General features: G+C 39.8%; 1 protein-coding gene across 4 annotated transcripts in view; it reads right to left on the bottom strand.

Moving 5' to 3' along the window:
• The window catches only part of sbf2 (SET binding factor 2), a 96,692-nt gene that overhangs the window by 43,362 nt on the left and 30,027 nt on the right, over positions 1-23,303 (bottom strand). For all 4 annotated transcript variants that reach the window (XM_046387698.1, XM_046387725.1, XM_046387708.1 and 1 more), the window contains 5 exons: positions 10,587-10,724; positions 6,020-6,154; positions 5,417-5,527; positions 4,062-4,167; positions 1,163-1,295 (listed from right to left, as the gene is read on the bottom strand). In XM_046387698.1, the coding sequence (XP_046243654.1) occupies positions 1,163-1,295; positions 4,062-4,167; positions 5,417-5,527; positions 6,020-6,154; positions 10,587-10,724 (623 nt within the window). The remainder of the gene's footprint in view (positions 1-1,162; positions 1,296-4,061; positions 4,168-5,416; positions 5,528-6,019; positions 6,155-10,586; positions 10,725-23,303) is intronic.

The following is a 23,303-nucleotide window of genomic DNA, read 5'->3' as shown; positions in this document are numbered from 1 at the left end:
GACATTAACAGTGAATACACATTATATATACAACGAGGCCAAGGAGACAAATCAGGAAGAATTGAGAAATGAGCAGGCAGCACAGAGCCTAAAATACACTTCCTTGCAGGGAAGTGATGTGTTCCAGTGTATGCTATTATGAAACTGAACTCACATTTAGTGAAAAAAGAGCAGAAAAGATAGGAACTGCACTGACACGATGTTCCTAAATTTTGCAATACCATTTGGAAATTTGACATCATCTACTAAAAACTCATCTACCAAACTATGGCACGGACAAAGTTTAATGTGTGTAAAATAGATCGACAATCTTTACACTACATTCTAAATACATAGACATTAATACGGATTTGCAGCCACTTCTACAAGATTATGGAATTTTTGCCCATTCATGCGGTAGAACAATAGTGAGATCAGGCACTGATACTGGATGGCCCAGCTCGCAATCTTCACTCCAGTTCATTGCAAAGGTGCTTGATTGCATTGTCCAAGATGTCTGGGTTATGGTGAAGCATTAAGATTTGCCTTCACTGGAAGTAAGAGGCCTAGACCAACCCCTGAAAAACCACCACTGTCATGAGTACTTTTGTTTATACAGTGTATGTACACATAGCAAAATGTTTAAACAGAGAATCAATTAATAGGGGATTACTGACATTGTCATTGTTCATTTTTTTCTGTGCTTTTCTGTGTTTTTCCTACAGTGACAGGGGAAAACCAGATTTATCTATGGACAAGAAACTCTTGGTATTTTGAAGTTTAGTCACGTTGTGGTTTGGAGTAATTTCTTAAAATGTTAACTTTGTTCTTCAAAAATTCCCTTCACAACACAGGTAGTAATGAACGCCTGTGATCTAAAATGAGAAGAAAGTAAATCGGTGTCTAGGGCACTTAAAGGGGAAGTGAATTTTGAAAGTGAGTGGAAAAATTTGAAGTTACTAAATAAACACGGCAAAATTCTGTGATCTTAAAGGATAATCTTATCTGTAGATATACACAGTTTCCTAGAAGTGAATACCACGATGAACGAGGTAGTTCATCATCACCATCAAGTTAATCATTTATTGAATCACAAGCTATGGAAGTCATGACACCTGGCAAAGTGTTAGTGGAGAGTCACATGAGAGTCTGTCTCGCTGCATGGGGTCAAACACATACTTACCTGTATTTAAGGGGAAACATGAGGGCTTCCAGTGCACGGCACGCCTCTCCAAGCCTCTGGTAACTGGTGGAGTGGAACAAAACCTTGTGCTCTGTCAGAACTGCACAAAACAGGCTTAGAACATTTTGGATTCCTGGAACGAGAAAGCAACAGAGAACGAAACGAATGAGGTATTTGTTGGAAAGTGACTGCCACATTGTTCCAGATCATTCATCAAACATTCATGACTGTTTGTGGATACAGATTAGAACACATAATATTCATTTGGGACTTCTGTTTGTATCACTGGCAGCTTCAAGACTGATTACTGCAAATCAAAAGATCTAATATTCTGCAGAATTTTGGCAGTAATATACAGACCAGCCACAACAATCTTAATATAGAAGGTTGCTATGTTACATACGTATTGGATGGCAGTGTTTGGGTGCTGATGTACTAAGTTCACCTTGAAGGAGGCGGAATGCTGGTGTCTATTCAATACCAAAAAGACTGAGTTCGGTCACTTCCGTGGTGAGAAAGTAGCCTGAAAAGACTTTTGTAACTCGTTCATTTCAGAATAAAAAATCGCCTTGTCTGCACGGGCTGCCGCAGCCTCACTGGTTTACTGACTAACTGCTCCATGTAAATCAGTGTGCCTTTGAATTTGGCAGGTGAGTATTGCAACACCTTTCCTGCTTTCCACAATATGGAGCAAATACATGTAGACAGGAACAGAACTAACAATACAAGAAAAATCTGAAAGAAATGAAATAAATCGTTGCAAAATTTCCTTTGCTCTTGCAACATCTTTCAGACTTCTTAATTTGTAGTTTTAGTGTATTTCTCCATCACAAAGTTACTTTGGTGTAGCTGTCTCATGTGTAGTTTTAGTTTAATCGAAAAGAGTTGAGGAGTTGGTCACAACAACTGTAAAAGTATCAGTTAGGATAAGTCCCTAGAGGCAATCTGCGAGCTGTCCACTGCTCTTTTTTTAAATAACATGTTATGATGACAACAACTATACATTTCTGCAGCCCAATCGGTCAGTTTATGCTAACCACTGAATACAACCCTATAGGAAAACTCATCTCTGAAAAACAAAAGGAAATGACACCCTCTCATACAGTATAAATAATATTTCAAATACCAATGTGACAATCAGGAAGAATTCTAAGTTTACAGTTCCTGTTATTGTTTCCTATCAAGCCGCTGTCAGACCAATTCATCACACATTGGAGTGATAAAGACAGAGGAACACTGGCAGACATATCCGCGCCACTGGGGGCGCTGAGTCTGGACGTTTGGCTGTCTGTTTATCACTTCAGTGATAAACAGGAAACTCAACCTAAGTCTCAACAAAATCACAAATGGCTTGAGTTGTTTCATCTTCATCAGACATAATGGGTCTCCAAATACTGTGTGATGTTATTTCTGATAGCTCCTTTTATCATTCAGAGTGTTCTTCTGGTTTCATAATCGCACCTCAGATTCAGGTGTTTACTTATCTTATGGAAACAGCGACACACTTCCGAGCCCTAAATAAGAAGTGACAGCAACATCCCTACACAACAGGAGACACAAAGGCAACAAACAACAAACAACATGCCTGTGGATGGAGAGGGGGGGAGTACTTCCTGTGCAGGGTGACATATTTAACAGACATTCCAATCCGGTGACTCGGGTGACCTGTGCACACAGAAAGATGTGCCTGCCTGTACGGCTATGAGCCAATCCTCATATGGACATGAGGATGACCTAATAAGTGGAAATGCACTTGTTCTCTCTGATTACGTGTCGTCGATCAGCTGACTTGTGGTATTTACTTTCCTGTCAACGTGCGCGAAAGTCAGTTTCAAGGGTGGTGGAATGATTAACTCAGCCGACATCTAATTGTTAATCACTTTCACTCTGTATGCCAGGTGGCTTGAACTCTCAAACAGAGGTTCCTACATGCATTTGTCTTGTTGTTACAGACTAAGCATGCTTTCATCGTGGCCCATAATGTACTGTACTGATTAATGGAAACTGATTTATAAGGACTGACAGGCCATGCCTGGGTATTGTATCAAGACTGTTTTGCTTTGTATTTCCAGCTTAGCTACAAATGCATGACTTCCACATAATCACGATCACATGAGTGCAGTGTGATTACCCCCCATGTGCATGTTCACCACTTTGCCCAAACAAACAGAGGATGGTGTGAATGCACTCAGGGAATAAAGTTCCACTCTGTTTTTAAGCACATTCTTCTAATCAAACGAGGCTAAATGAGATCCAACTTTCCATTACAAACGAAATTTCAGGTGAACAATATTTAATTTCCCTCTCACAGATGTACGTCTCCTGGTACTCAGCCCAGTGTGTAATAATATAATGTACAAAAACTTAGTTCATAATTTATCACAAGCTCCCATTTTCAAGGATAAGGAAAGTGATGCATACACTCCTCACCAAAATCTCGTTTCAGACACATTCAGTGTAATCAAAGTTGTTTATGCTTCATTGCAAACGTCTGTTGACTGTAAAAGTTGGTGCTGTAGTTTACCACCGTGTGATCAACAAAGACCAACTGAGCTACACACATTATATGTCACACACATTAAGCTGCCGTGTTAAAGAAAATAAGGTTAATAAAGAATAATGTCAATACTACCATGAAAGCCAAAGGTAAATGTTCTTTTACCGCCTGCTGCTGGACTATAACAACCAACAACTCAATATGTCTTCAATCCAATTGGAATATTCTGTAAACGTGACATCCTGCAGCAGGAAACTCTTGTTGATTCAATAAATTCTTCAGCGGGGTATTAACAAATAAATGACACGACACAAGAGTCACTAACAAGTCACGTTCTGACTCATTAAATCTCTTTCCGTCTCATGATTACTAATTAGTGGTTATCAAAATGCCTGGACCCACCCAGCTGCTGGAAGAGCATGGCAACACTTTTGCATGTGACAGGCAACGTGTCATTCACAGGTGTCTGAATGAGCTGCCGGTCTCCTGCTCCGAGGCTAAACAGCTTCTGCAAAGAAAAACAAAAGCAGTAAAGGTCAGAAAACAGTCATGGAAAATTTCTACAGCGATAATGTTTACAGGACCAAGCACTAATACAACTGACAGTCATCCATTAAGACTGACAGCCCTGCGTGCTGCGCTCTACCAAATAACAAAGATGCATGCTATTTTTTTCAATTCACTGATGCTGCAGCTGTAGGGCCATTTGCATGAGTTAGCTTGTGATAGAGCAAAGACAACCTGAGTTACATATTCACCAAAATTAAATGGTTCAACTGCAGCAAAATCACAGCATCCTCTAAAAAAATCCATGTATCGGAAAAATATTCCAATAGTCTGAATCCGCTGCTGAAATCTGCATTTAGTTGAGTCAAACTAGTAATGCATAAGTTGTACTTTGGATGTCAAAGCCTTTAGAACGCTTAGTGAATCAGATTATTTGGTGCTGGAGACGTGAAGGTGTAGAAAATAAAAGCTCTTCAGTCAAGTGAAAAATCAAAGGTATCGCAAGGTCTCCATTCATCCAATTCTTGATATAGCTGCATGCTTAACGAGGTACCGTTATGACAAATGAGTCTGTTCCACTGCTGAGGTTCTGCTTAAAGGCAGACTTGAGGACTTGGGATTTGAAGTGGCGTCTTGCTGGGAAACAGGCCAAAGTCTTTCCTCTAATAGCACCTTAGACATCTTTTAAAACAGTAATTTTCCAATATGAATGAGACACGTTTTAGCTTCAGGTTTTATATTAAAGTGAAAGAAATCTCACATGGTTCACTGCATTTATAGCCTCACCTTCTGACATTTGGCCACCAAACTGCAGCAAACAAAATGCAACATTATTTTAATACACTGACATTTGAAATATATAAGCCCCTAAATTGTTATAAACAGTTTAAGAGCCCAGCTGTCTTTTGCACTCATCTAGGCTGAGGTATTTTGCTCCGAGTAACATGATGGAAAAAAAAAAAAGAAAAAAAAAGACAAATATGTATTAGAAAACGACTGCCTGTGGCTGGACAACAATCTCTGGCACCATCTGAACATGACATTGTTGATTGGCTGCATGCTAACATAAATCATTTTAGTGGCTGCACCATTGAGTCTCAGCTATTACCCCTACAAAATAAAAAAGAAAAGAAAAAAAAAAAGAAAAAAGGAGCCTGACATGAACTTTTTCCTCGCCTCTCGTCTGCTCTGGGTCTGTGATCTTGCAGACTGAGGTACTTTAGGCGTGCTTTGCCTCACTTAAATCTCACCTGGGAGCCACCAGCAACAGGAACCTGGAATGTGAAGAGGTTGGCCACCAAACCCTCTAAAGGGAAACTCAGGCTGTCGATGTACACTGTGTAGACCAGACCCAAGCAGCCCTGGAAGGACGAAATGTGAAACGAAAGAAAGACATTACAAATGGACACATACAGAAGATAAATATTCTATACGATCATCGATACTGCAGTTCTTGATCAAATGGATGACCATTTAGTTCACAAATATCTGGGCTGTAAAACAATTTGTCACATTCAAGTAATGTTTTACAAGTTTTATTTTAATAGCACCCATACACATGAAGGAACCTATTAATATGAACAACAAGACTGACCATGAGTCTGTAAAACCTTTGATCAACACACTTTGCAATGAAAAGATCAGAGGTGCTGAAGTGTCTCATTTACTCTACTGAAGTGCGAGCTTACACTAAAGCTAACTCGGGTCTGTTTTGTAGACAGTACAAAGTAGATCAAGGTCATCTCAGAGCTGCAAGATGAAAGCAATGATTTGACAAAAATTCAGAGTATCCCTTCTGAACAAGAGAGAAAAATATTCTTTAATCAAGGTTTAATGGTATGGTGTCTTATTACCCGGAATATTTCAGGATAATCCAGCCTGGACACGAGAATGAGACTTTTTGGTGCAAACACTTGAGCTGGCTGGATCAGGCCATCTTCCTCTGCCTCTTCATCTTCATCCCCATCAGCTTCAATACTCTTTGATCCCTGAAACATTAAAAGATAAAGCTATGGACTACAGATCTTAAACTGTACTGTAGAGCACGCCAGCATCGCTGACCTCCCACCTTAGCTTGTGAATACTTCATGTGCCTCAATCTTATCACGTTGTCCAGTGCGTATCAGGCATGCAGTGTACATCACATTTTCAAGGGAAAAAACAGTCATGTACAGCAACATAAAGAATTTTCAGTGATAACGTATTACACCAAGTAATATATGCTGAAATTCAGATTGATAAACCAACCTGTATACAAGTTTATGAATGGACAGTCCTTTTACCCATTTTTACTTGAGGGATGCATCACACAATAGGCTTGAAAGTAGAATTAGTGGAAACAAAAATAGCAAAGACAAAACTCTTGCATCAGACTTCAGACGAAGTCATAGCTTCAGCCCCCAAAAATCTTAAAAATCCTCTTTTGTCTCCAGAAATGAAATACACATTTGTTTGGACTATTAATTATGTCCTTTCTCGGTCTGTCCCCATTACAGCGACTCATCCCGCCGGAGCCATTCGATGAACACAACAGATTAAAAATTATGATGGTTAATAAAAGATTTTGCCTGCAAAGACACAAAATCAGAGTATTTTCACAGAGCAGTGCCGAAAATGAGTTGAGAAGTTCATTTCTGTTGTGTACTGGTACACTGCTTTGTGGGTAATAATACCACAAGAAATAAAGAGTTACCTGGAAAACCGAAGTGACCACAGGAAAGAACGACAACTGTTTAGTTAGTTAGTTAGTTCTGATCAAACGTGTCTACCTCTTTCAAAAATCACAATAAGCTTGTCCAACATGCAACGGCCTCAATCTGGTTCTAATCGTATCCAAGTTGGATCCACGAGCCCCATCAGGACATGGATACACCGTCCTCATTCCTAACTAAAGCCCTTATCACAATCTGGTATATTTCTCCAGGCAGTGAAAACATGCCATAAGTGCTTCAGTATCTCTGTATTAAGAGTATGGGATCAAAATAATATATTCAGATGGGGGTCCCATCTCACCATTATTCTTAGGATTTGGTTCAATTATTAGACAAAATACATTCCTCTGCCGCCTGTCTGGAATCTCCTCGGAATCCAACAGACAAGATAAGAAAGTCAGTTTAGAGAGTTAAGACTGTCAAAACAACCTCACGTTTCAAGAAGATCTTCAGTGCTATACCCTGAATCCAGGAATGTGTGCTTATTTCGCAGGAACACGATGCCTGGACGGGGCCAAATATAGCCTAAATATAACAATTAACTGGCCAAAAAGGTAAGGTGGTGTTGTGTTTGAGGAGTCCGTCATATTCAAAAGTTTATAGATTCAATTTTCAGAGTCCACATGTCTTGGTCAAATGTCTTCTTGGGATAAACACAATTTCACTCACTCAGTTACTGAAAGCTATTTTAGACATGAGTATCACATAAAGTGCTAAAAAGAAAAAAAAAAAAAACCTTTCTCAAGTTCTGACTTTATAGACGAGAATATACTGTATCTCCTGTTTTCAGCCGTGATGCAGACTTAGTGATTAAAACACGTTAGTTTTTACTGACTTGGCTTTGTTCATGATTCAGCAGCTATAATAAAGGTTTTTAATATCCCGTCCCTCGTTGGAAATACTCTCTTATATTTGGTATGCCTGGATTCCTTTTCCTCTTTTTTTGAAGTGATTCTGCACCTCCTTTTTGAAAATGGGAAGTGTATTTTGCACAACTTCCTGTTTCTGGCATGGCATATGTAACTGAAAGCGAATTTTATGGTCAATTTTCTTAATCAGTGTAAGTTTTATAACCTGTTTGATAATAAACACTGCACTGGGAAATTTAGACCATGAGAGCAAACTTTAATTTCTGACTCCGAAACTTGCCAAGGAACAATTTGTTTTGGCTGTATAATTATCCAAATGTAAATTCATAAATCACACTATGGAAGTCAACTGCACCTTTATTAAGAAAGTGTCTCTAGAGTTAATTTTGTCCTGCAGATTTAATATAAACATGGGGAGAATGTGTGGAAAAACAAACTTTCTAGCCCTTAGCAGCCACTCCAGTTCCCAAATAACAGTAAACAAAGAAACGATTACAAAAACATTAGTAATGCTGGTCCAACTGATTGGCCGCTGAATAAATCATTTGATTGGTGATCTCTATAAAGGCCAATAAGATAAACATGCAAGACAGTTTCTCTGTGTATATATAAAATGCCATATAATTCGGCAGGGCTCGAATGCTGTCCTATCATCACCAGCAGAATCCTTTTAGCCAAACAGACTACAGGAAATGTATTTGGGACGAAAAGACAAGTGAAGACTAGTGAACTAGATGTTGCACACTGGAACACATTCAACTCTGATACCACAGTTACACTGGCTGGTTCCTTAACATAAGGCCTATAAATAATAACTGAAATGTTCCCACCGTACTGGTCCATCTACTCCTTCATTAACAACAACCAGCAGTCTGTAGTTTCCAAGGTGTTTTATACAGCATAGGGACTTCACATAACTACTTACAAGTACTGAGAATAAGATCTGTTAGTTGGCTCTTCCAAAGAGACCTTGTAACTGTTAACAACTGGTCTATTTTTAGTTAATTCCTCCCTTTGATGGTGACAATTTGCCCTAAATCCTCCCCCCCATGCTTCAGAACAAACGTGGAAATATGTGCCCAGTTGTTCATTCAAAGGAATTCTTTTGAAATTATGGTCTGATTCACAAAACAAGCTGGAACGGTAATGAGGAAAAGATGCGCTACTACAGTGTTGATTTGGAATGCTCCACCGAAGGGACTCGTTGACACATTGTTCTTGCACACGAACACATTTCACATTTAACTTGAGAAACGTTTTGCCGAACAAACTGGAATGTGACGACTACCTTCCACATGTGAAAGGATGTGAAGTCACAGCGGGCACAGCGACAGGAGTCATTTAAGGCCTCTAACAAAGTCAAGCACAGTGAAACAATTAGTTTGGTATTCTGTGGGCTTTTGGCAGGGAGGAAATTTTAACAAGATCATTCATGAGTATAAAAATGATCCCATCCAAACAAATCAGTTGTTATCAATAATTTATAGGGGTTTTGAACATTTGTGCCGTGACCACTAATCTGTAACTAAATACAATCTTGTATGCATGAGTAAATTAAATGAAAAGCGCTGGAGGGGAGCACAGGTCCATCCTCTCCTCTCTAACAGCATCCTTCAGCCAGCTCACAGTTTATTACTTTGGATTTCAGGCAAGCTTTTGTTTTCTACTAATGCCTCGAATTCTGGAAGACATCTTGTACATGACAGGCACCTTTTTAACTTTGCGCCAAAGACTGTAAAACAAAACAAAACACTGAGCCGAAATGGAAAACAGCAAATCAGAACCATAAGACTGCCCACCGGAGACGTCGCTTCTAGGAGTCATGAGAGAGGCACACGGAGATGAACGTGACCTCTTGGTTGTCATGAGAGCCCACGAAACTAACGACTATCATTGTAATGGTTTTATAAGGAACCTTATAAGCTCAAGCTGATGTGATGCACAGCCGTCTGATGGAGTCCAGCACTCTGTGGTTAGCACGGACTCAGTCCTGTGTATAGTTTTGTCATGCTTTTTGCACGTTCTTGTGAGTTTTCACATGGTGCTCCCATATACTCTAACAATCCTAAAATGACTCTAAAGTAAGACATTAGACTCTCTGGGCCCTATCTTACACCTGATGTAAAGCATGGCATCATTACTAGCTTCCGACTGGCACAGTTGGCATTTGCACATACAGTACCCACGTTACGTAAGTAGCAAATGTACGTGTGCATGGGGCGAATGGGGAAGATGCACTCATCTTTTCAAAGGGAATGGGACATGACATTCTGATTGGTCAATTCATGTCATGCCCAAAATACACCAATGTGACTAAATAAAACCCCTTTAATTATTACTTTGTGCCCAGATTGTGTACTGTTTGAGTCACAAAAGGGAGTTGGACAGGCCATAAATGCACTTGTGCCATGCACTTTAAACCACATGCTATAGACCATTTAAACGGATGTACTCTGATGGACTGAAGACCTTTACGCAAGTGAAGCTACAACTTTAAGTAATATTAAAAAAGATTAAGTTACTATAAACAATAAACAAATCAACGGATGAAATAAAATGGCACAAAAAGTTCTCAAAACTCACACAATGATATTAAGAATATGGTATGTAACATTTCCACTTTAAAATGTCTCAAAGTGACAACACCCCTGTTAAATACTTTGTTGAGCTGCATACAACACAACATTACATCATCCTAAATATTTCCAACAATGTTCAAACCTAGAGAAAAATGGAATTTTACTCAAGGTAATGCTATGTTTTATTTGATTTATTTTTGCCTGTCGCTATAACTTCTGGAAGAGAGTCAGAGACTGAGTGTGTGTATATTGCAGTCTTACCTGCAGATTAACCTCAGCCTCATAGAAAGTGAGGCAGGAGCAGTAGTGTCGATCTGAATCGATATCTGTCAGCACGACGGTGAAGAAGGTGGGTGCTTTCCTGTCCCTGGACAGCTTCCAACCTCCAGGCTGGCAGAACTGACAACACATTCAACAAAATGCCATTACATCATTGAACATCATAGAGGATAATTCACACAGTACAGTCTGATATACAGTGTCACAGTGACTGAGGCAAAAACAAGGAAATATATGTTTTAGATAAGATAAGATGCTTTTAGTCACTTAAGCTCTAATAATTTCAGAAAGTAAACTTTAAGTGTGTCTGTCCTGGATTTGAAATTGTTAAAAGCCCAGTGGTTACTATGTACCCAGGGATTTTCTGGTGGTAATCCATTCAAACCTTGGAGAGGATTGGCAGGATGTCCTGCCTCACTGCAGCGATAACATCTGCTCATCAGAGCGGGAAGTGGCACATTCAGTATTCATTTTCCCTGAAAGTCGTCAAAGATGGTGCCAGGCCAAACTCACGGAAAATTACCAGGAGTCGCACAAAATACCACCTGATTAAACTTCAGCACAACACATTCAATTAAGGTTCAAGTCGAGATCAATTTAGCCTGGGGTCAAAGTATTTATTTATTCTTGATGCTTATTCTGCTGCTTCATTCTCAAACTTACATGCTGTGTTTCAGATATATGTGGCTGAAGTAAACAAAGTAAGATTCTTCCAAAATAACCTAGTATTTATATTTCCAAACACTTCAAATGACACGAATCAACAAATTCAAGTGCATGACAAAACAGAGCTATTTTTAGAAAATTGTGGACACTAAAACTTGGAAAGATTGTTACCACAATAAAAAACATATCAAACAGAGCTCACTTCAGCAGTGTGAGTCATAACCAACCCTGACACAAAACATCTCTAAAGTGTGCAAAGAAACACTTTTTCTGTGTTTTGTTAGCTCATCAGTAAACAAACTGACAAAAATGTCAATTCCACAAGCCAATAATAAAACCACCCACTCACAAAAAAATGAAAAGTATTATCTCAAAACAAGAGAAATGAGGGATTCAGGAAACATACGAAGGAATGGATGCACTATTCTTTGAGAGACAAACTTTGTGGAGGGCGGGCATTTGGTCAGAGAGACTAGTGTTTGTGTCTGGTCTCCTTCTGTTTTTGCTGGAGGCCCAACTGGCCCTGGCTCTGAACACAGTGTTTAGACTGCTCCTCAAGGGTTACAAAGAGGATCAGTGGACACATGGGAGATGAGAGGAGACTGGGTAGAAGAGGGCTGGATGAGGGCAAAAACACACAAATTGATGGACAGATGGATCCGTGTACAGACAAAGACAAATACGCTGGTAAAAGGTATCAAAAAAGAAAGACAAAAGAAGTAGAGACTGAAAAGAAGAGAAGAGGGAGGTGATGATGAGAGTAAGGGGAGGAGAAATGGAAATTAAGAGAGAAAGAGAGGAAAAGGGGGGATGGAGGAATTTGGCTTGTTCAACCTGGAGGTTTAGACCAGGATGCCACCATCATCCAGCAGATACAATAGCTCACAGGAAATCTGTTAAACCTACTTTGCAGTAAGGTGTGTGTGCATGTGTGTGTGTGTCTGTACACAATGAGGACTCAAGGACACGCGCAGATAACTGTGATCCTGACCTAAACTATTCCAACTATGTCATTCATTGTTGTCAAAAAAAAAAGAGATAAACACCTTTGGGACTGCATAGCTCAGAAGATCACAGGAGATATGACATCCTGCGTGTGTGTGTGTGTGTTCGTAGGAGTGTATGTATGTGTGAAAGAGCGACTAACTAAAAGAGAGAGCAACATGCAGAGAGCACGTGGAGGCGTGATGGTGAGGAGATTAATTGGTTTCTCCTAGGGTTAAATCAGGGTTTCCTCAAAGTCGTTATCTTGCCTGTAGGTCTGCAGAGGGACGCTTGAGGGTTGGCGCAGCTTCAGAGACACTTTAGGGAGTTCAGTGTTTAGTAAACTTCACTTTATTCGGGGACCATTGTGTCCAGACAGAATACTGACATCATTTTACATACAACTTATGGCTGTCTAAAAGAAAGATGAATGACTGTCCAGCTTTAAGGCTGTAGCCGGATCCAAACTGGTCTTTACAAAGAGGTCAGTTCAATGATATGAATTAGCAAAAAGTTAAGTAAAATATTTTTCTTTCACTGTTACTGCATTCTCATATTTTTGTGCAACATGATCTGCTTATGACTCATGAATCATAGAGTCTACAACAACTGAACATGCATCCTACACAGTGATGTTTATTGTTTGTGAATAAACTGTTTAAAACTGCTGTCTTGGGTGGCACGGTGGTGCGGCGGTTAGCGCTGTTGTCTCACAGCAAGAGGGTTCCAGGCTTGAGTTCCCCTCTGGTCCCTTTTGTGCGAAGTTTGCATGTTCTCCCTGTGTCTGTGTGGGTTTTCTCTGGGTTCTCCGGCTTCCTCCCACAGTCCCAAAAACATGCACATTAGGTTAATTGGTTACTCTACATTGAGTGTGTGAGCGTGTGTCGTTGTGCATCAGTAATATCCATATTTGAGCACTTGCATGGCTGACAATGAACAACTAAGCAAAAGCACGTCTGTACCATTGCTAACAGTAGGAATAGCTAACAGTACCCTCTCAGCACAGCACTTTCCCACCTCATTTCCATGGTGGTTGTTCACTGCGATGGTAGCTTGTACTCCTGCTCAACAAAAGCTGTCAGCTTGTGGAAACCTCCTACTTTCACAAAGCTTAACAGCAATATATCTCCAATTACAGTTTCCTTGAAGAGCTGGCTAAACTTCTCTGCTAATCTGCTGTTTGCAACAACACATGCTAACACTGCTAGCTAAGAGAGGCGATGAGAAATGAATCGGCTGTCAGTGTTTTCTAATTGTGTTTAATATTCAAATGGTTAATCATTTAACTAGCTGTTCTGTAATACGCAAGTTTAAGGTTACTTCGCTTACACTGCACGTTCATTTTATTTATTTTGTTGAAATGTCTCCAGTGCATTTATTCTTTCTGTGTGAGTATTTATGTCCTGTTGAGCTCCATTCTGTAACCACAAACACTGAATGATTTCCAGGTAACAGCAGAGAACAACAAGTGAAAGCGCTGACTGACAGCATCAGACACAAGTTGTTTTGTACATTTAGCTATAGCATGACACAGACATCCACTGCAGCGCAACAGGTGCAAAGGTCAACACGTAGGAAACAGCTATTATACAGCACGCACACACACACACACACGCAGAGCAGAGAGAAAGGACATCTCCCATTCCCAAATTAGACCTTAGTCAAGTGACAAAGGAACTCTGGGACACACTTGCTGTATTAACGTCAAAGCCGAGTAAACTGCTGCCCTCCGGCATCACACCATGTGCTGCAGCCTGGTATGACCGACTCCCACCCAACTGCTCTATTCCCCACTCAGCCAGTGACACTGGATCTGCAGTCTGACCTGCTAAGTATCGCCACAGCGGAGTACTTGAAGAGCAGCACCAATAAAAAGAAAAAGAAAGAACACCCAGGGGCTTAGTCTGATGAGGACCGGGCTGCATTCTTATACTGTGACGAGACATTAATGCCCGGTCAGACCGGCACAGGCCAGATATAACTGGGTCGGCAGCCATTACTAAAGATGACTCAGGATGAAGCGACAGAGACAATGGTAGTCTGCTTCGTCTTTCTCTGGAATGATGCAGCTGAAACATAGCTGGAAACCAATTTACTGTGTTTTTATTGTGGACCCAGCAAGAGTCCTGTACTTGAGGAAATGCAAACAGACTCTGAAGGGTCATAAAAAGAGTTCCCGTTACTACAAATGATCTCAATTCCGCAAATCCTTTTGGAGGGGGACGTATTATTTCAAAACTTTCTTGAGTTACAAACCCAAATGAAATCTGGGACCAAAGTTCTTCCATGTTTTCTCTCCACAGAAATAAACTGTGCATTGACTAAGCTGTCTCTCCTGATCTAAGCAGGAACGATCTAAAATGAATGACAGAACCCTCAGCCGACTATAACGTACAACATTTTGTTGTATGGAAACAAAAAACCTTGGAAAAGCATTGTGAGGGAAACATAAAGAGAGCATTTGTAAATAAATATAAGAACTTACAGTTAGACTTCACAAACTATGGCAAACCTAAAAATATAGGGTCTATCTAAATCTAATCTAAAATGAAAAATTAAGTAAATGTGCCTACCAGACAATTCAAAATCTTAGAGCAGGTGTTAATGAAAGAAAATGATTTATAAATATATAATGATTTACAATGCTTGAACTTACAAAAAAGTAGGAAGGATATGAGCCCAGGATGCAACAGATACACAAATTAGTTTTCCAAAACCTTCTAAGCTCAATTTTAGGCAAATTATTTAATCAAAAATTGCTTACAGCAATCAAACTCTTTCTTCGTGTATAAGTTTATCTTTTTTCTTTGTTTAGTTTTGAATTTTTATCACAGATTTTCTTTGTTAACTTGGTTGCTACTCATCTGCAAAAAGAACAAAAACTAAGTAAAAAAAAAAAAGAGACGGAGAGAGAGAGAGAGAGAGAGAGGAAAAAAAATTAAAGGCAATCTAAATCCATCTGTAATCATCCAAACTTCCAGACAATACTAGTGAACTGTAGATGAAGCCCAAATATAAAGTTACTGCCAAGACAATGTGGTCAGGAAAACTTAGCAGCAGATGTGCACTACACCGTGTACTTCAATCATCCTTTTCCCTCTACCTTGTTCTTTCCCCATTCATGTGGAAGAGCCGCATGCCAGGAAGACAACACAATGAAGGAAAGTGAAGTGTGAGGTGTCAGGGGCCAGAGGGAGACTTGCCGGGGGCGGTGAGGAGGTCAATGGCGCGCTGCCTGTCCAGACCTCCTCCTTTATCAAGTCTGCAGGATGAGCATTGGACAAAACAACCAGAGACAGACGCTTGAGCCGAGTAGTTTGGCGCACAAACATGCGTGGGCTTGGCCCCCCCCCCCCCCAACCCAGCACAACAATATCCTCAAGGTCAGTGTGATGAATCCAAGAAACAAAAATTGTCAACAAAATGACCAAAACAGCACTGTTATCCAAATACTATTTAGCGGCTGCACTGAGTTAATTTACTGCGCCAAAAGCTCATCCCAGAGTGCTCAGCTGAGGTGACATCTCCACGCCATCCATTTTTCAACTCTGCCTCCGCACTGTCACCAACACTCCTGGTTTTCCTTTGGTGATCTGTTATGCAATACCAGCCACATATGGTTCATTTTAAAGATAGATATTTTTAGAGGACCGTGATGGACCGCTGTAATTCAAAAGAAATGTCTAGTCAAGCAAGACAGGAAGAATCATCTAGAAAATATTGCAAACTACATTGTACACAAAAAAGATTCATGAATGCCACATGTGTATGAAATGTAACACCAGAAAAGACCTTACTACAAGATGTATTTTTAGTTCAAATGTAAAGGAGTTTTGTTTTTTTTTTGCCATGCAACGGTCCTGTAACAAGATCATAAGAAAAACTCTGTCGGACCCCCATTTCCCCAACATCTCTTGGGAAGATTTGTTCACTTCAGGGCGAATACTTGGGTTTATTTCAAAACACAGCATAAATTAAAAACACACTACCAGTTCACCGCATGCAACTTGAAAACAGAAATGCCCAAAGAGAACCCGTTTGAGACATTCCTCAGCTTAAATCAATCCACTGTCGGATTAATTCATCCCGCTTTCTCAACCTGAAACATCCGTGTGATGTTAATGGTTGGGATGAACGTCCCAAATATTAAATGGTCTTTATTATGTCCTGGTTTTGTCAAAAGTAGGTTAACAAACACCATAGCTTCCAAACATAAATAGGCTGAATCATAGTTCAGGAAAAAAAAAATCTGCCTATAGCCAAGAGTGCAAAAAGTTCCCTTTCAGAATCCATGGAAAGTCTATGGATTTTCCCAGCACTGTTTAACAGCAGGTTCTAGTAGTAAAACTGATATGAAAACCACTTGAATAGTATGAAAACAATCCTAATCCAATAAAGTCTCACATTGCACTGATGCAATCTGTCAGAGCTGAGTAGAGCGGTAAGATCAACACGTTACAACTTTACAGCATTATAGCAATCGAGGACTTTTGCTCTAGAAGGACCTGGTATGTCATGCAGCAGCATGCCTGCATTTGGGTTAATCACAGCCTCACAGCTTTTTAGCACAGTGTATTTTTTGGACAACATTAAAGTGATGTCAAAGTGTTGTGATAACTACAGAGTTTCACAATTCAGGTCAGGTGTGTTATGTTAAACAGAAATCTGGCGAGACAATTCAGCTGGCTTTGCACAGTAAACTATTATGAATTTAGCTGAAGTACTGGTAGATAAGTGACAATAACTACTGAGGACAGCACATGTTGTGCTACATGAGTATAAGCAGCATTTCTAAGTTCCAACACTACAACAGGTAGTTGTAAAATAAAAATTCAAAGCAGAGGCCAGCGAGCTGTAAAAGAATTACAGACTTCCACATGTGCCAAATCAAAATGGACAGCAACAGACCATAAAAACCTTTTATGATTCTGGCATTTGTGACAGCCATGGTGAAAAACATTAACATGACTGTCCTACTTGGGTTGAAAATGGCATTCTTGTCCAACAGTTAGAGGACATGGAAGTGAAGAATGGAGACTCTTAGCACGACGGGTGGTTTTACTCAATATAAACAGTTTGCTTGACATAAATATTTGCGAACAAATAGGCTTTATCACAAAGTGGTGATGTCAAGAAGGACTACTGAGACATATTTTAATACAAATACACCTAAATAATTGACTTGCACTGTTACATAAGTGACTCTTGCTAGTATACAGACTGGTTTTCAGTCATTTTTTAGGAAATACTATGCTACCAAATGGAAGCAGTAGTAAATCAAATGAAGCACTGACTATCCTCTACACCAGTGCCAACTATTCACTTAGAAGATACGGTGCGAAACATTCTGGGGCAGAAACTGAAAAAAACAAAATTATGTTTTCATCGCTGAATGTTCGCCCGAAACTAAGAACTGTTGTGTTTTTGTTAACCTCACAGTTAGACAATCCAAACACTGGCGCTAGAGAGGGTCTTTGTGTTCTAAAATGAAGATAAGGTTGAGGCTAGGTGTGTTCAGTTGGTTGCGATCTGCAACCACACTGATAGAAGCCACTACACTGGACCTGGAATTGAGCTCTGTTTGCCGTTCTACTGTACCAATCAAACCATCAAGACCATCAAACCTCCCAGGACCTGCTACAGGGTCACATCTGGCCTCCAAACGTAGAATGCCTGCAGCTGTGCATTTGGCTTTCGAGCACCTGACCTGCATCTGACCATGGCCACGAATGTGATCAGGCTGTGGATGTGTGCCTATATACTATATAGACTACTATACTATATATACTGCTTAAATAATAATATAGAACAAATTAAGTGGGCTGAGGGGTGGGGATGGTAAAGGCAAAACTTTCAAATCCGACAAACTGGCCTGAGGTACAGCTATGAATTAGGATAAAGCGGAAAACAGAAACAAAAACATGAAAAAACACATTAGAAAGAACTGACATTTTTTCCCCCTCAAGAAACTGTTGTTATTTTAAGTTACTTTTATGCAGTGTTGTAACCATTTATCTGTTATCTTTTTTTTTTAACCCATATCAGCTGACAGTAGGTAATGATTATTTTTTATTTCATCTGAAAAAGTAAACATGAACATCAAAACACACTTCTGAGCACATGGGGTGATGGATGAAAGCGCAGAGTAAACAGCTTTGTCCTGATGTTGTAGATCAGTACAATGGCTGCCCTGCGTCACACTGCTGAGCCCTGGCCTTTACAGCACAGTAAGATAATGGCCGATAATGAGCTGGCTGTGAAACAGGTGCTTCCTCCACCGCCTTGTGGGGGCCCTGGCTAAGTTACAGTAGTCACTGTAAGCCTCAGTCTCACTTCTGCCCTTAATAAGCTCAGCTCAAACCACAACAAGTTTTGGTCCTCCCCTGAACATACACTAATAACGTGTCAGTTTGTTAGCGTATATGAGCGCCGAGTTTCCCTGAGTATCACAAGAGAAGATGTTTGCCAGCATAGACATTTGTCACATAAAGCTCCAGAAATTCATGTTAATTAGAGATTTCCTGCTCAATGGCTCAAGTCTGCAACAACATCATGTCAGCCACTTCCATGAAGCTGCAGAGTTGACACTTGAAAATTATGAAGATGAGTTTTTTTACTCAGAATGTTTTTTTAAAAAAATGGACTAGACAGGATCAGAGGAGAAGAAGAAGAAGAAGCAGGAGAAAAATATGCACAACAATGCATGCTAGAAAATATACTTGGCACCTGACCACAGAGGTCTAAATATGGCATTATTCTAAAACAACAACAACGACAACAAAGGATGTTGCCTGGGACGTATCCTAAACGAGATTTGTGTCGTCACATCTCCTCTCTAAAGTTATCATGTGACATGTGAATGTACTCCATCGTGGACAGGTGATAAACAGTGCAGTTAAAAGCTAAAAGTTACACGATGTGTTGTAGAGACTCTGTGAAGAGTAAATGTTCTCTCTTTGAACTTGCTTTGCTATGCAGTCTTCTACAGCAGTGGTTCCTGAACTTTTTCACGTCAAGGACATCTAAGCTGACACAAATTAAACAACTAACACCCATCTGATAATATTTTGTTCCAGGGACACCACTCTGATGAGAATTTTGCTTATTATGCTTTATTACAGAAAGTGTGTGGGACCCTTCACCAAAATAGTCATACTAATTAGACATACATAATAATACTCCTTTATTGTCATTGTGTTTCTTAATAACGGAATAGTGACCCCCCTTGAGAACAAGATCAATCAAGAATGCCCGGGCATCAGTGGTCCTCACTGTGAAAATCATTGATCTATAGAGTCGTCAAACAGCTGAGCAGTTGACACACATTCAATATATGGAGGCAATGAGTATGTGGAAGTATGGAGGAGTAAGAATCCAAGTTATGTGCCCAGCCACTGGCCCTCGTGTCAGCAGCAGTCAGTGTATTTTTACTAGCAACAGTGGCCTTCACCAGTAGCCAGTTTAGAGGGGTGTCTGGAGACAGTTAGCTCTTGAGATGGCAGGGAGGAAATTTACTGGGTGTCCCAAAACTTACTCTGCTCTTGGATTTTTGCCCTGCTCCTGGCTGGTTTCAAAGTTGGTTACTTGACATTGTAACATTTTTCTCCTGTGTTTTATTAGTATGGATTGTAGCTTCTCATTTGTAATGCTCAAACTTGGGCCACCAGGCTAACAAAGCCTATTTAGATGTATATGACAGAACAACAAGGGAAGACACACTTCATTACCATAACAAATAAATATATATCTAAAAAAATAAACCGTCAAGTTTTTACTCTATCTCAACGCAAAGTTGAGTATGTGTGCTCTTAAGTGCACCATGGCTTCATTTCATCCTGTGTATTCCCATTTCCTGGTGAACTCGTAGCGCTTTTCAGCATGGAAAGTCCTGCTTGCTCGACAGCTCCGGCTTTGTTTCCTGATGTGTTTAGCTTCACTGGCACACGAAGCATTGATTACTCATGTGTGGATCTTCCTGACAAACACATGATCCCATTCTCTCTCTGGCTGGAACAGCATCCTGCTATCTGGAATGCACTGTTTAGTTTTTCTCTCATAGTTTTACAAACATCATAAGACAGACGTGCAGTGCGACATGTCAGGTTATGGTCACTTGAGTCAATTCATCAAGAGATACAATTAGGCTACAATCTGTCTGTGGTTTGGCACGGAGCCTGAAACTGACTAACCAAGGCTGCTGCTTCTGAGCGAGACAGTTAAGCTTTGTCATCATTTGCTTATCCAACCTGCTGAAAAAACAAGGCCAGATGAATGACTCCTCACAGCAATAAGGATGAATTCTTTTCTCAAGTGAAATGAACCTGACCTGAAGCCCAGAGGCTCAGGTCACACTGGAGTCATGTCCTTCCGTATGCTTTTTTCCAAGACAACATGTATCAAAAAAGTTCCAATTTAAATTTCTCCAAATTCCTCCATTTGTACTTCGGCCCAACAGTCATATGACCTAAACAAATGACACCAACAGTTTACAAATTTTCTGAATAACTCAACCACCATTCCCGGAAGTGCAAACCACGTTCCTCATTACAGCAGGGAATTGAGGGAAAAGGGAGGAGTTCAATGAGTCAAAGTTCTAGACGAGAGATGTGACACAAATGTTTACAGTCTGGTCAAGTCAGGTCAAATTCCTTTATCAGAGGAAGTTAGGCCCCAGGAGAGAAATTTTTTAAATTTCATGTCTACACATTTTTGTCAGAGGAAAACAAGTAGGGGTGCAAGTGCCATAACGTATACAGTACCTGTGCATGTTGTCATCTTATATGCTTTTGCAAGTACGGTCAATTAAATTTTATGTAATTACTGTACGAACTGCAGGCAAAAGTCTGAGCAACAGAACACAATGTACAATGGCCTTACTCGAAGCAATCCGAGCTTCTCTTATCAACTAGCCTTGGATTAGCCTATTGGAAGAGCATGTGACTTACATTTAACCGACTGCTCTGTATTTGGATGGAAGGTTAAAGCACTCTTGTTGGTCAGCAGTGTGAACAGGAAAGAACAAGTCACAAGAAAGTGAATAAACTAACAAAGGGAAAAAACAAGGAAAAAACCCAAACCCTGACTCAGTTAATGTTGTCCCTCCCCAAGCAACTAAAAACAGCTATTACATATACCTTGATTAAACTTTTGAACTTGATGGAAGCTTCGTATGTCAAAAGTTGCATCCTTTCTTCTCCGACTCAAAGCTGGTTCAAACCAGAAGGCACAGTCATCATACACAGATTGCTGCAATCATCTTACAGATTATAATGTAGTTGATGTAGTATGAAAACATTCAGGAACTTTCACCAAACGACTTGAATAGCTCTATTTGGCAAGAATTCAACATTCCAAAACTTTTCTGTAGCTGGTTAGACACTGTTAAATGAAGATGGCCAGTGCCAGTCAGCCACATCTGACAAATCAAATTTCTAAAATAAAAATAAAGTAGCTCTCTACATAGGAATCAATAAAGAAAACAGCAAGTAGCAATGAATTGCATGACACCAAAAACCAGCACTACCAATAAGTAAATAAATCAATGAAACAGCAATATAAGCAATATCAGTGTGTGTGTGCATGTGTGTGTGTGTGTGTGTGTGTGTGCACCCCACAGTCCCAGAGTTCGCAATCTCCGTTCCAGTTCATCCAAAAGGTGTTTAAGGGGGTTCAGGGTGTGTGTCTTTTGTCTATATTATATATATATATATATATATATATATCTACATGGTATGCAGTCAGATGCCTAGCTGACGGAGTAGAACAGAAACCTCTTACTGTGTGCTGGACTGGACCAGTGCAGGATTAGTGTTGTTCCGTGCTGAGACCAGAAATAGAGCAGTCTCAAAATCAGGCTAACACTCCCACTGTTTTCAAACATCTAAGGCTAAAGGCTACAAGCCTCTAAAGGTGAGGACAGGTCACCTTCAAACTTTGCAAACAAACTTGGAAATACGTCAAGGAGGGACAATGTGCGACAAACTGAAGTTTTTGAATCAACAAATCCTTTCAGGATGTTTCACCTTAAGTGTTAACGAAGGTCAATCTCAACCTGCTGACTAAGGATTTTTCAGAAGAAATGATAAAGGGCTAACAATTGTAAGCACCAATTAAAACAAATTACGGCTGTGAAAAAAACTCAAAACAGGTAATTAAAATATAAAGGTACATTTCATTACTGATAATCTTATATTTCTTTTTCCTTTTTTTTCTATTATTCAACTGATCAATAGTTTATGAAATGTCTGAAAACAGTAAAAGTTGCACATCAAAATTTTACAATTTCATGTTTTGTTTAAACAAAAGTCAAAAATCCCAAATTATTACATTTAAATGACATAAAACTGCTAAAAAGCAGCAAATTTTTATATTGGAACGTTTATCAAAGCAAAAGTTAAATGTCATTAATCAATTACATCTTTCAATCAAGGGCACCTCTACAGAGCGAGTCAGTGAACCATTTGGGGCTACGCTTGATAAACCAGGGATGTTTCATAAACAAAAGAAGCTGCAAAAAATGGGAAGATGCTCCCCATGTCTTTATTCAAGTCGATTCTTGATGGTCATACAAGTTGTGGTACTGTCTTATTTTGATTGCTGCTCAGTAATCTGGTCAGTTAGCACTCCGGGAGAAAACACAGATAAAACGCACACTGATTTCACATGGCTGACGGATGATGTTTGGTTTAGATGCAGTTTATTAACTCTGTTAGAAAACAAAACAAGAGTTCTGAAGCAACAATATTGTTTGTATTTGAAAACATATTATGTTCTGGGAATATTAAACAGGGGCTGGTGAGGAGGGGTCACATTACGCTATCCCAACCAAAGACCAATGCAATGAAACAAACTTTATCCTATCAAGTTGCATCTCACACGAACAGTTTGCCTAATGATTAATCGTGTTAAAACAACCGTCTATATCTTCTCTCCTCGCTCAGCTAATGCTCAACCGTTTGGTTAAATACCAATAAACCTTCGTTTCACATTAGCTGAGCTGATCAAGGCCGACCGTCAAATTTTTCGACTCATTTATGCTTTCAGAGGAGA

This window comes from Scatophagus argus, chromosome 1 (genome assembly GCF_020382885.2).
Source record: "Scatophagus argus isolate fScaArg1 chromosome 1, fScaArg1.pri, whole genome shotgun sequence".
NCBI classification, from domain to species: Eukaryota; Metazoa; Chordata; class Actinopteri; family Scatophagidae; genus Scatophagus; species Scatophagus argus.
This window is presented reverse-complemented; position numbering and strand designations above follow the sequence as displayed.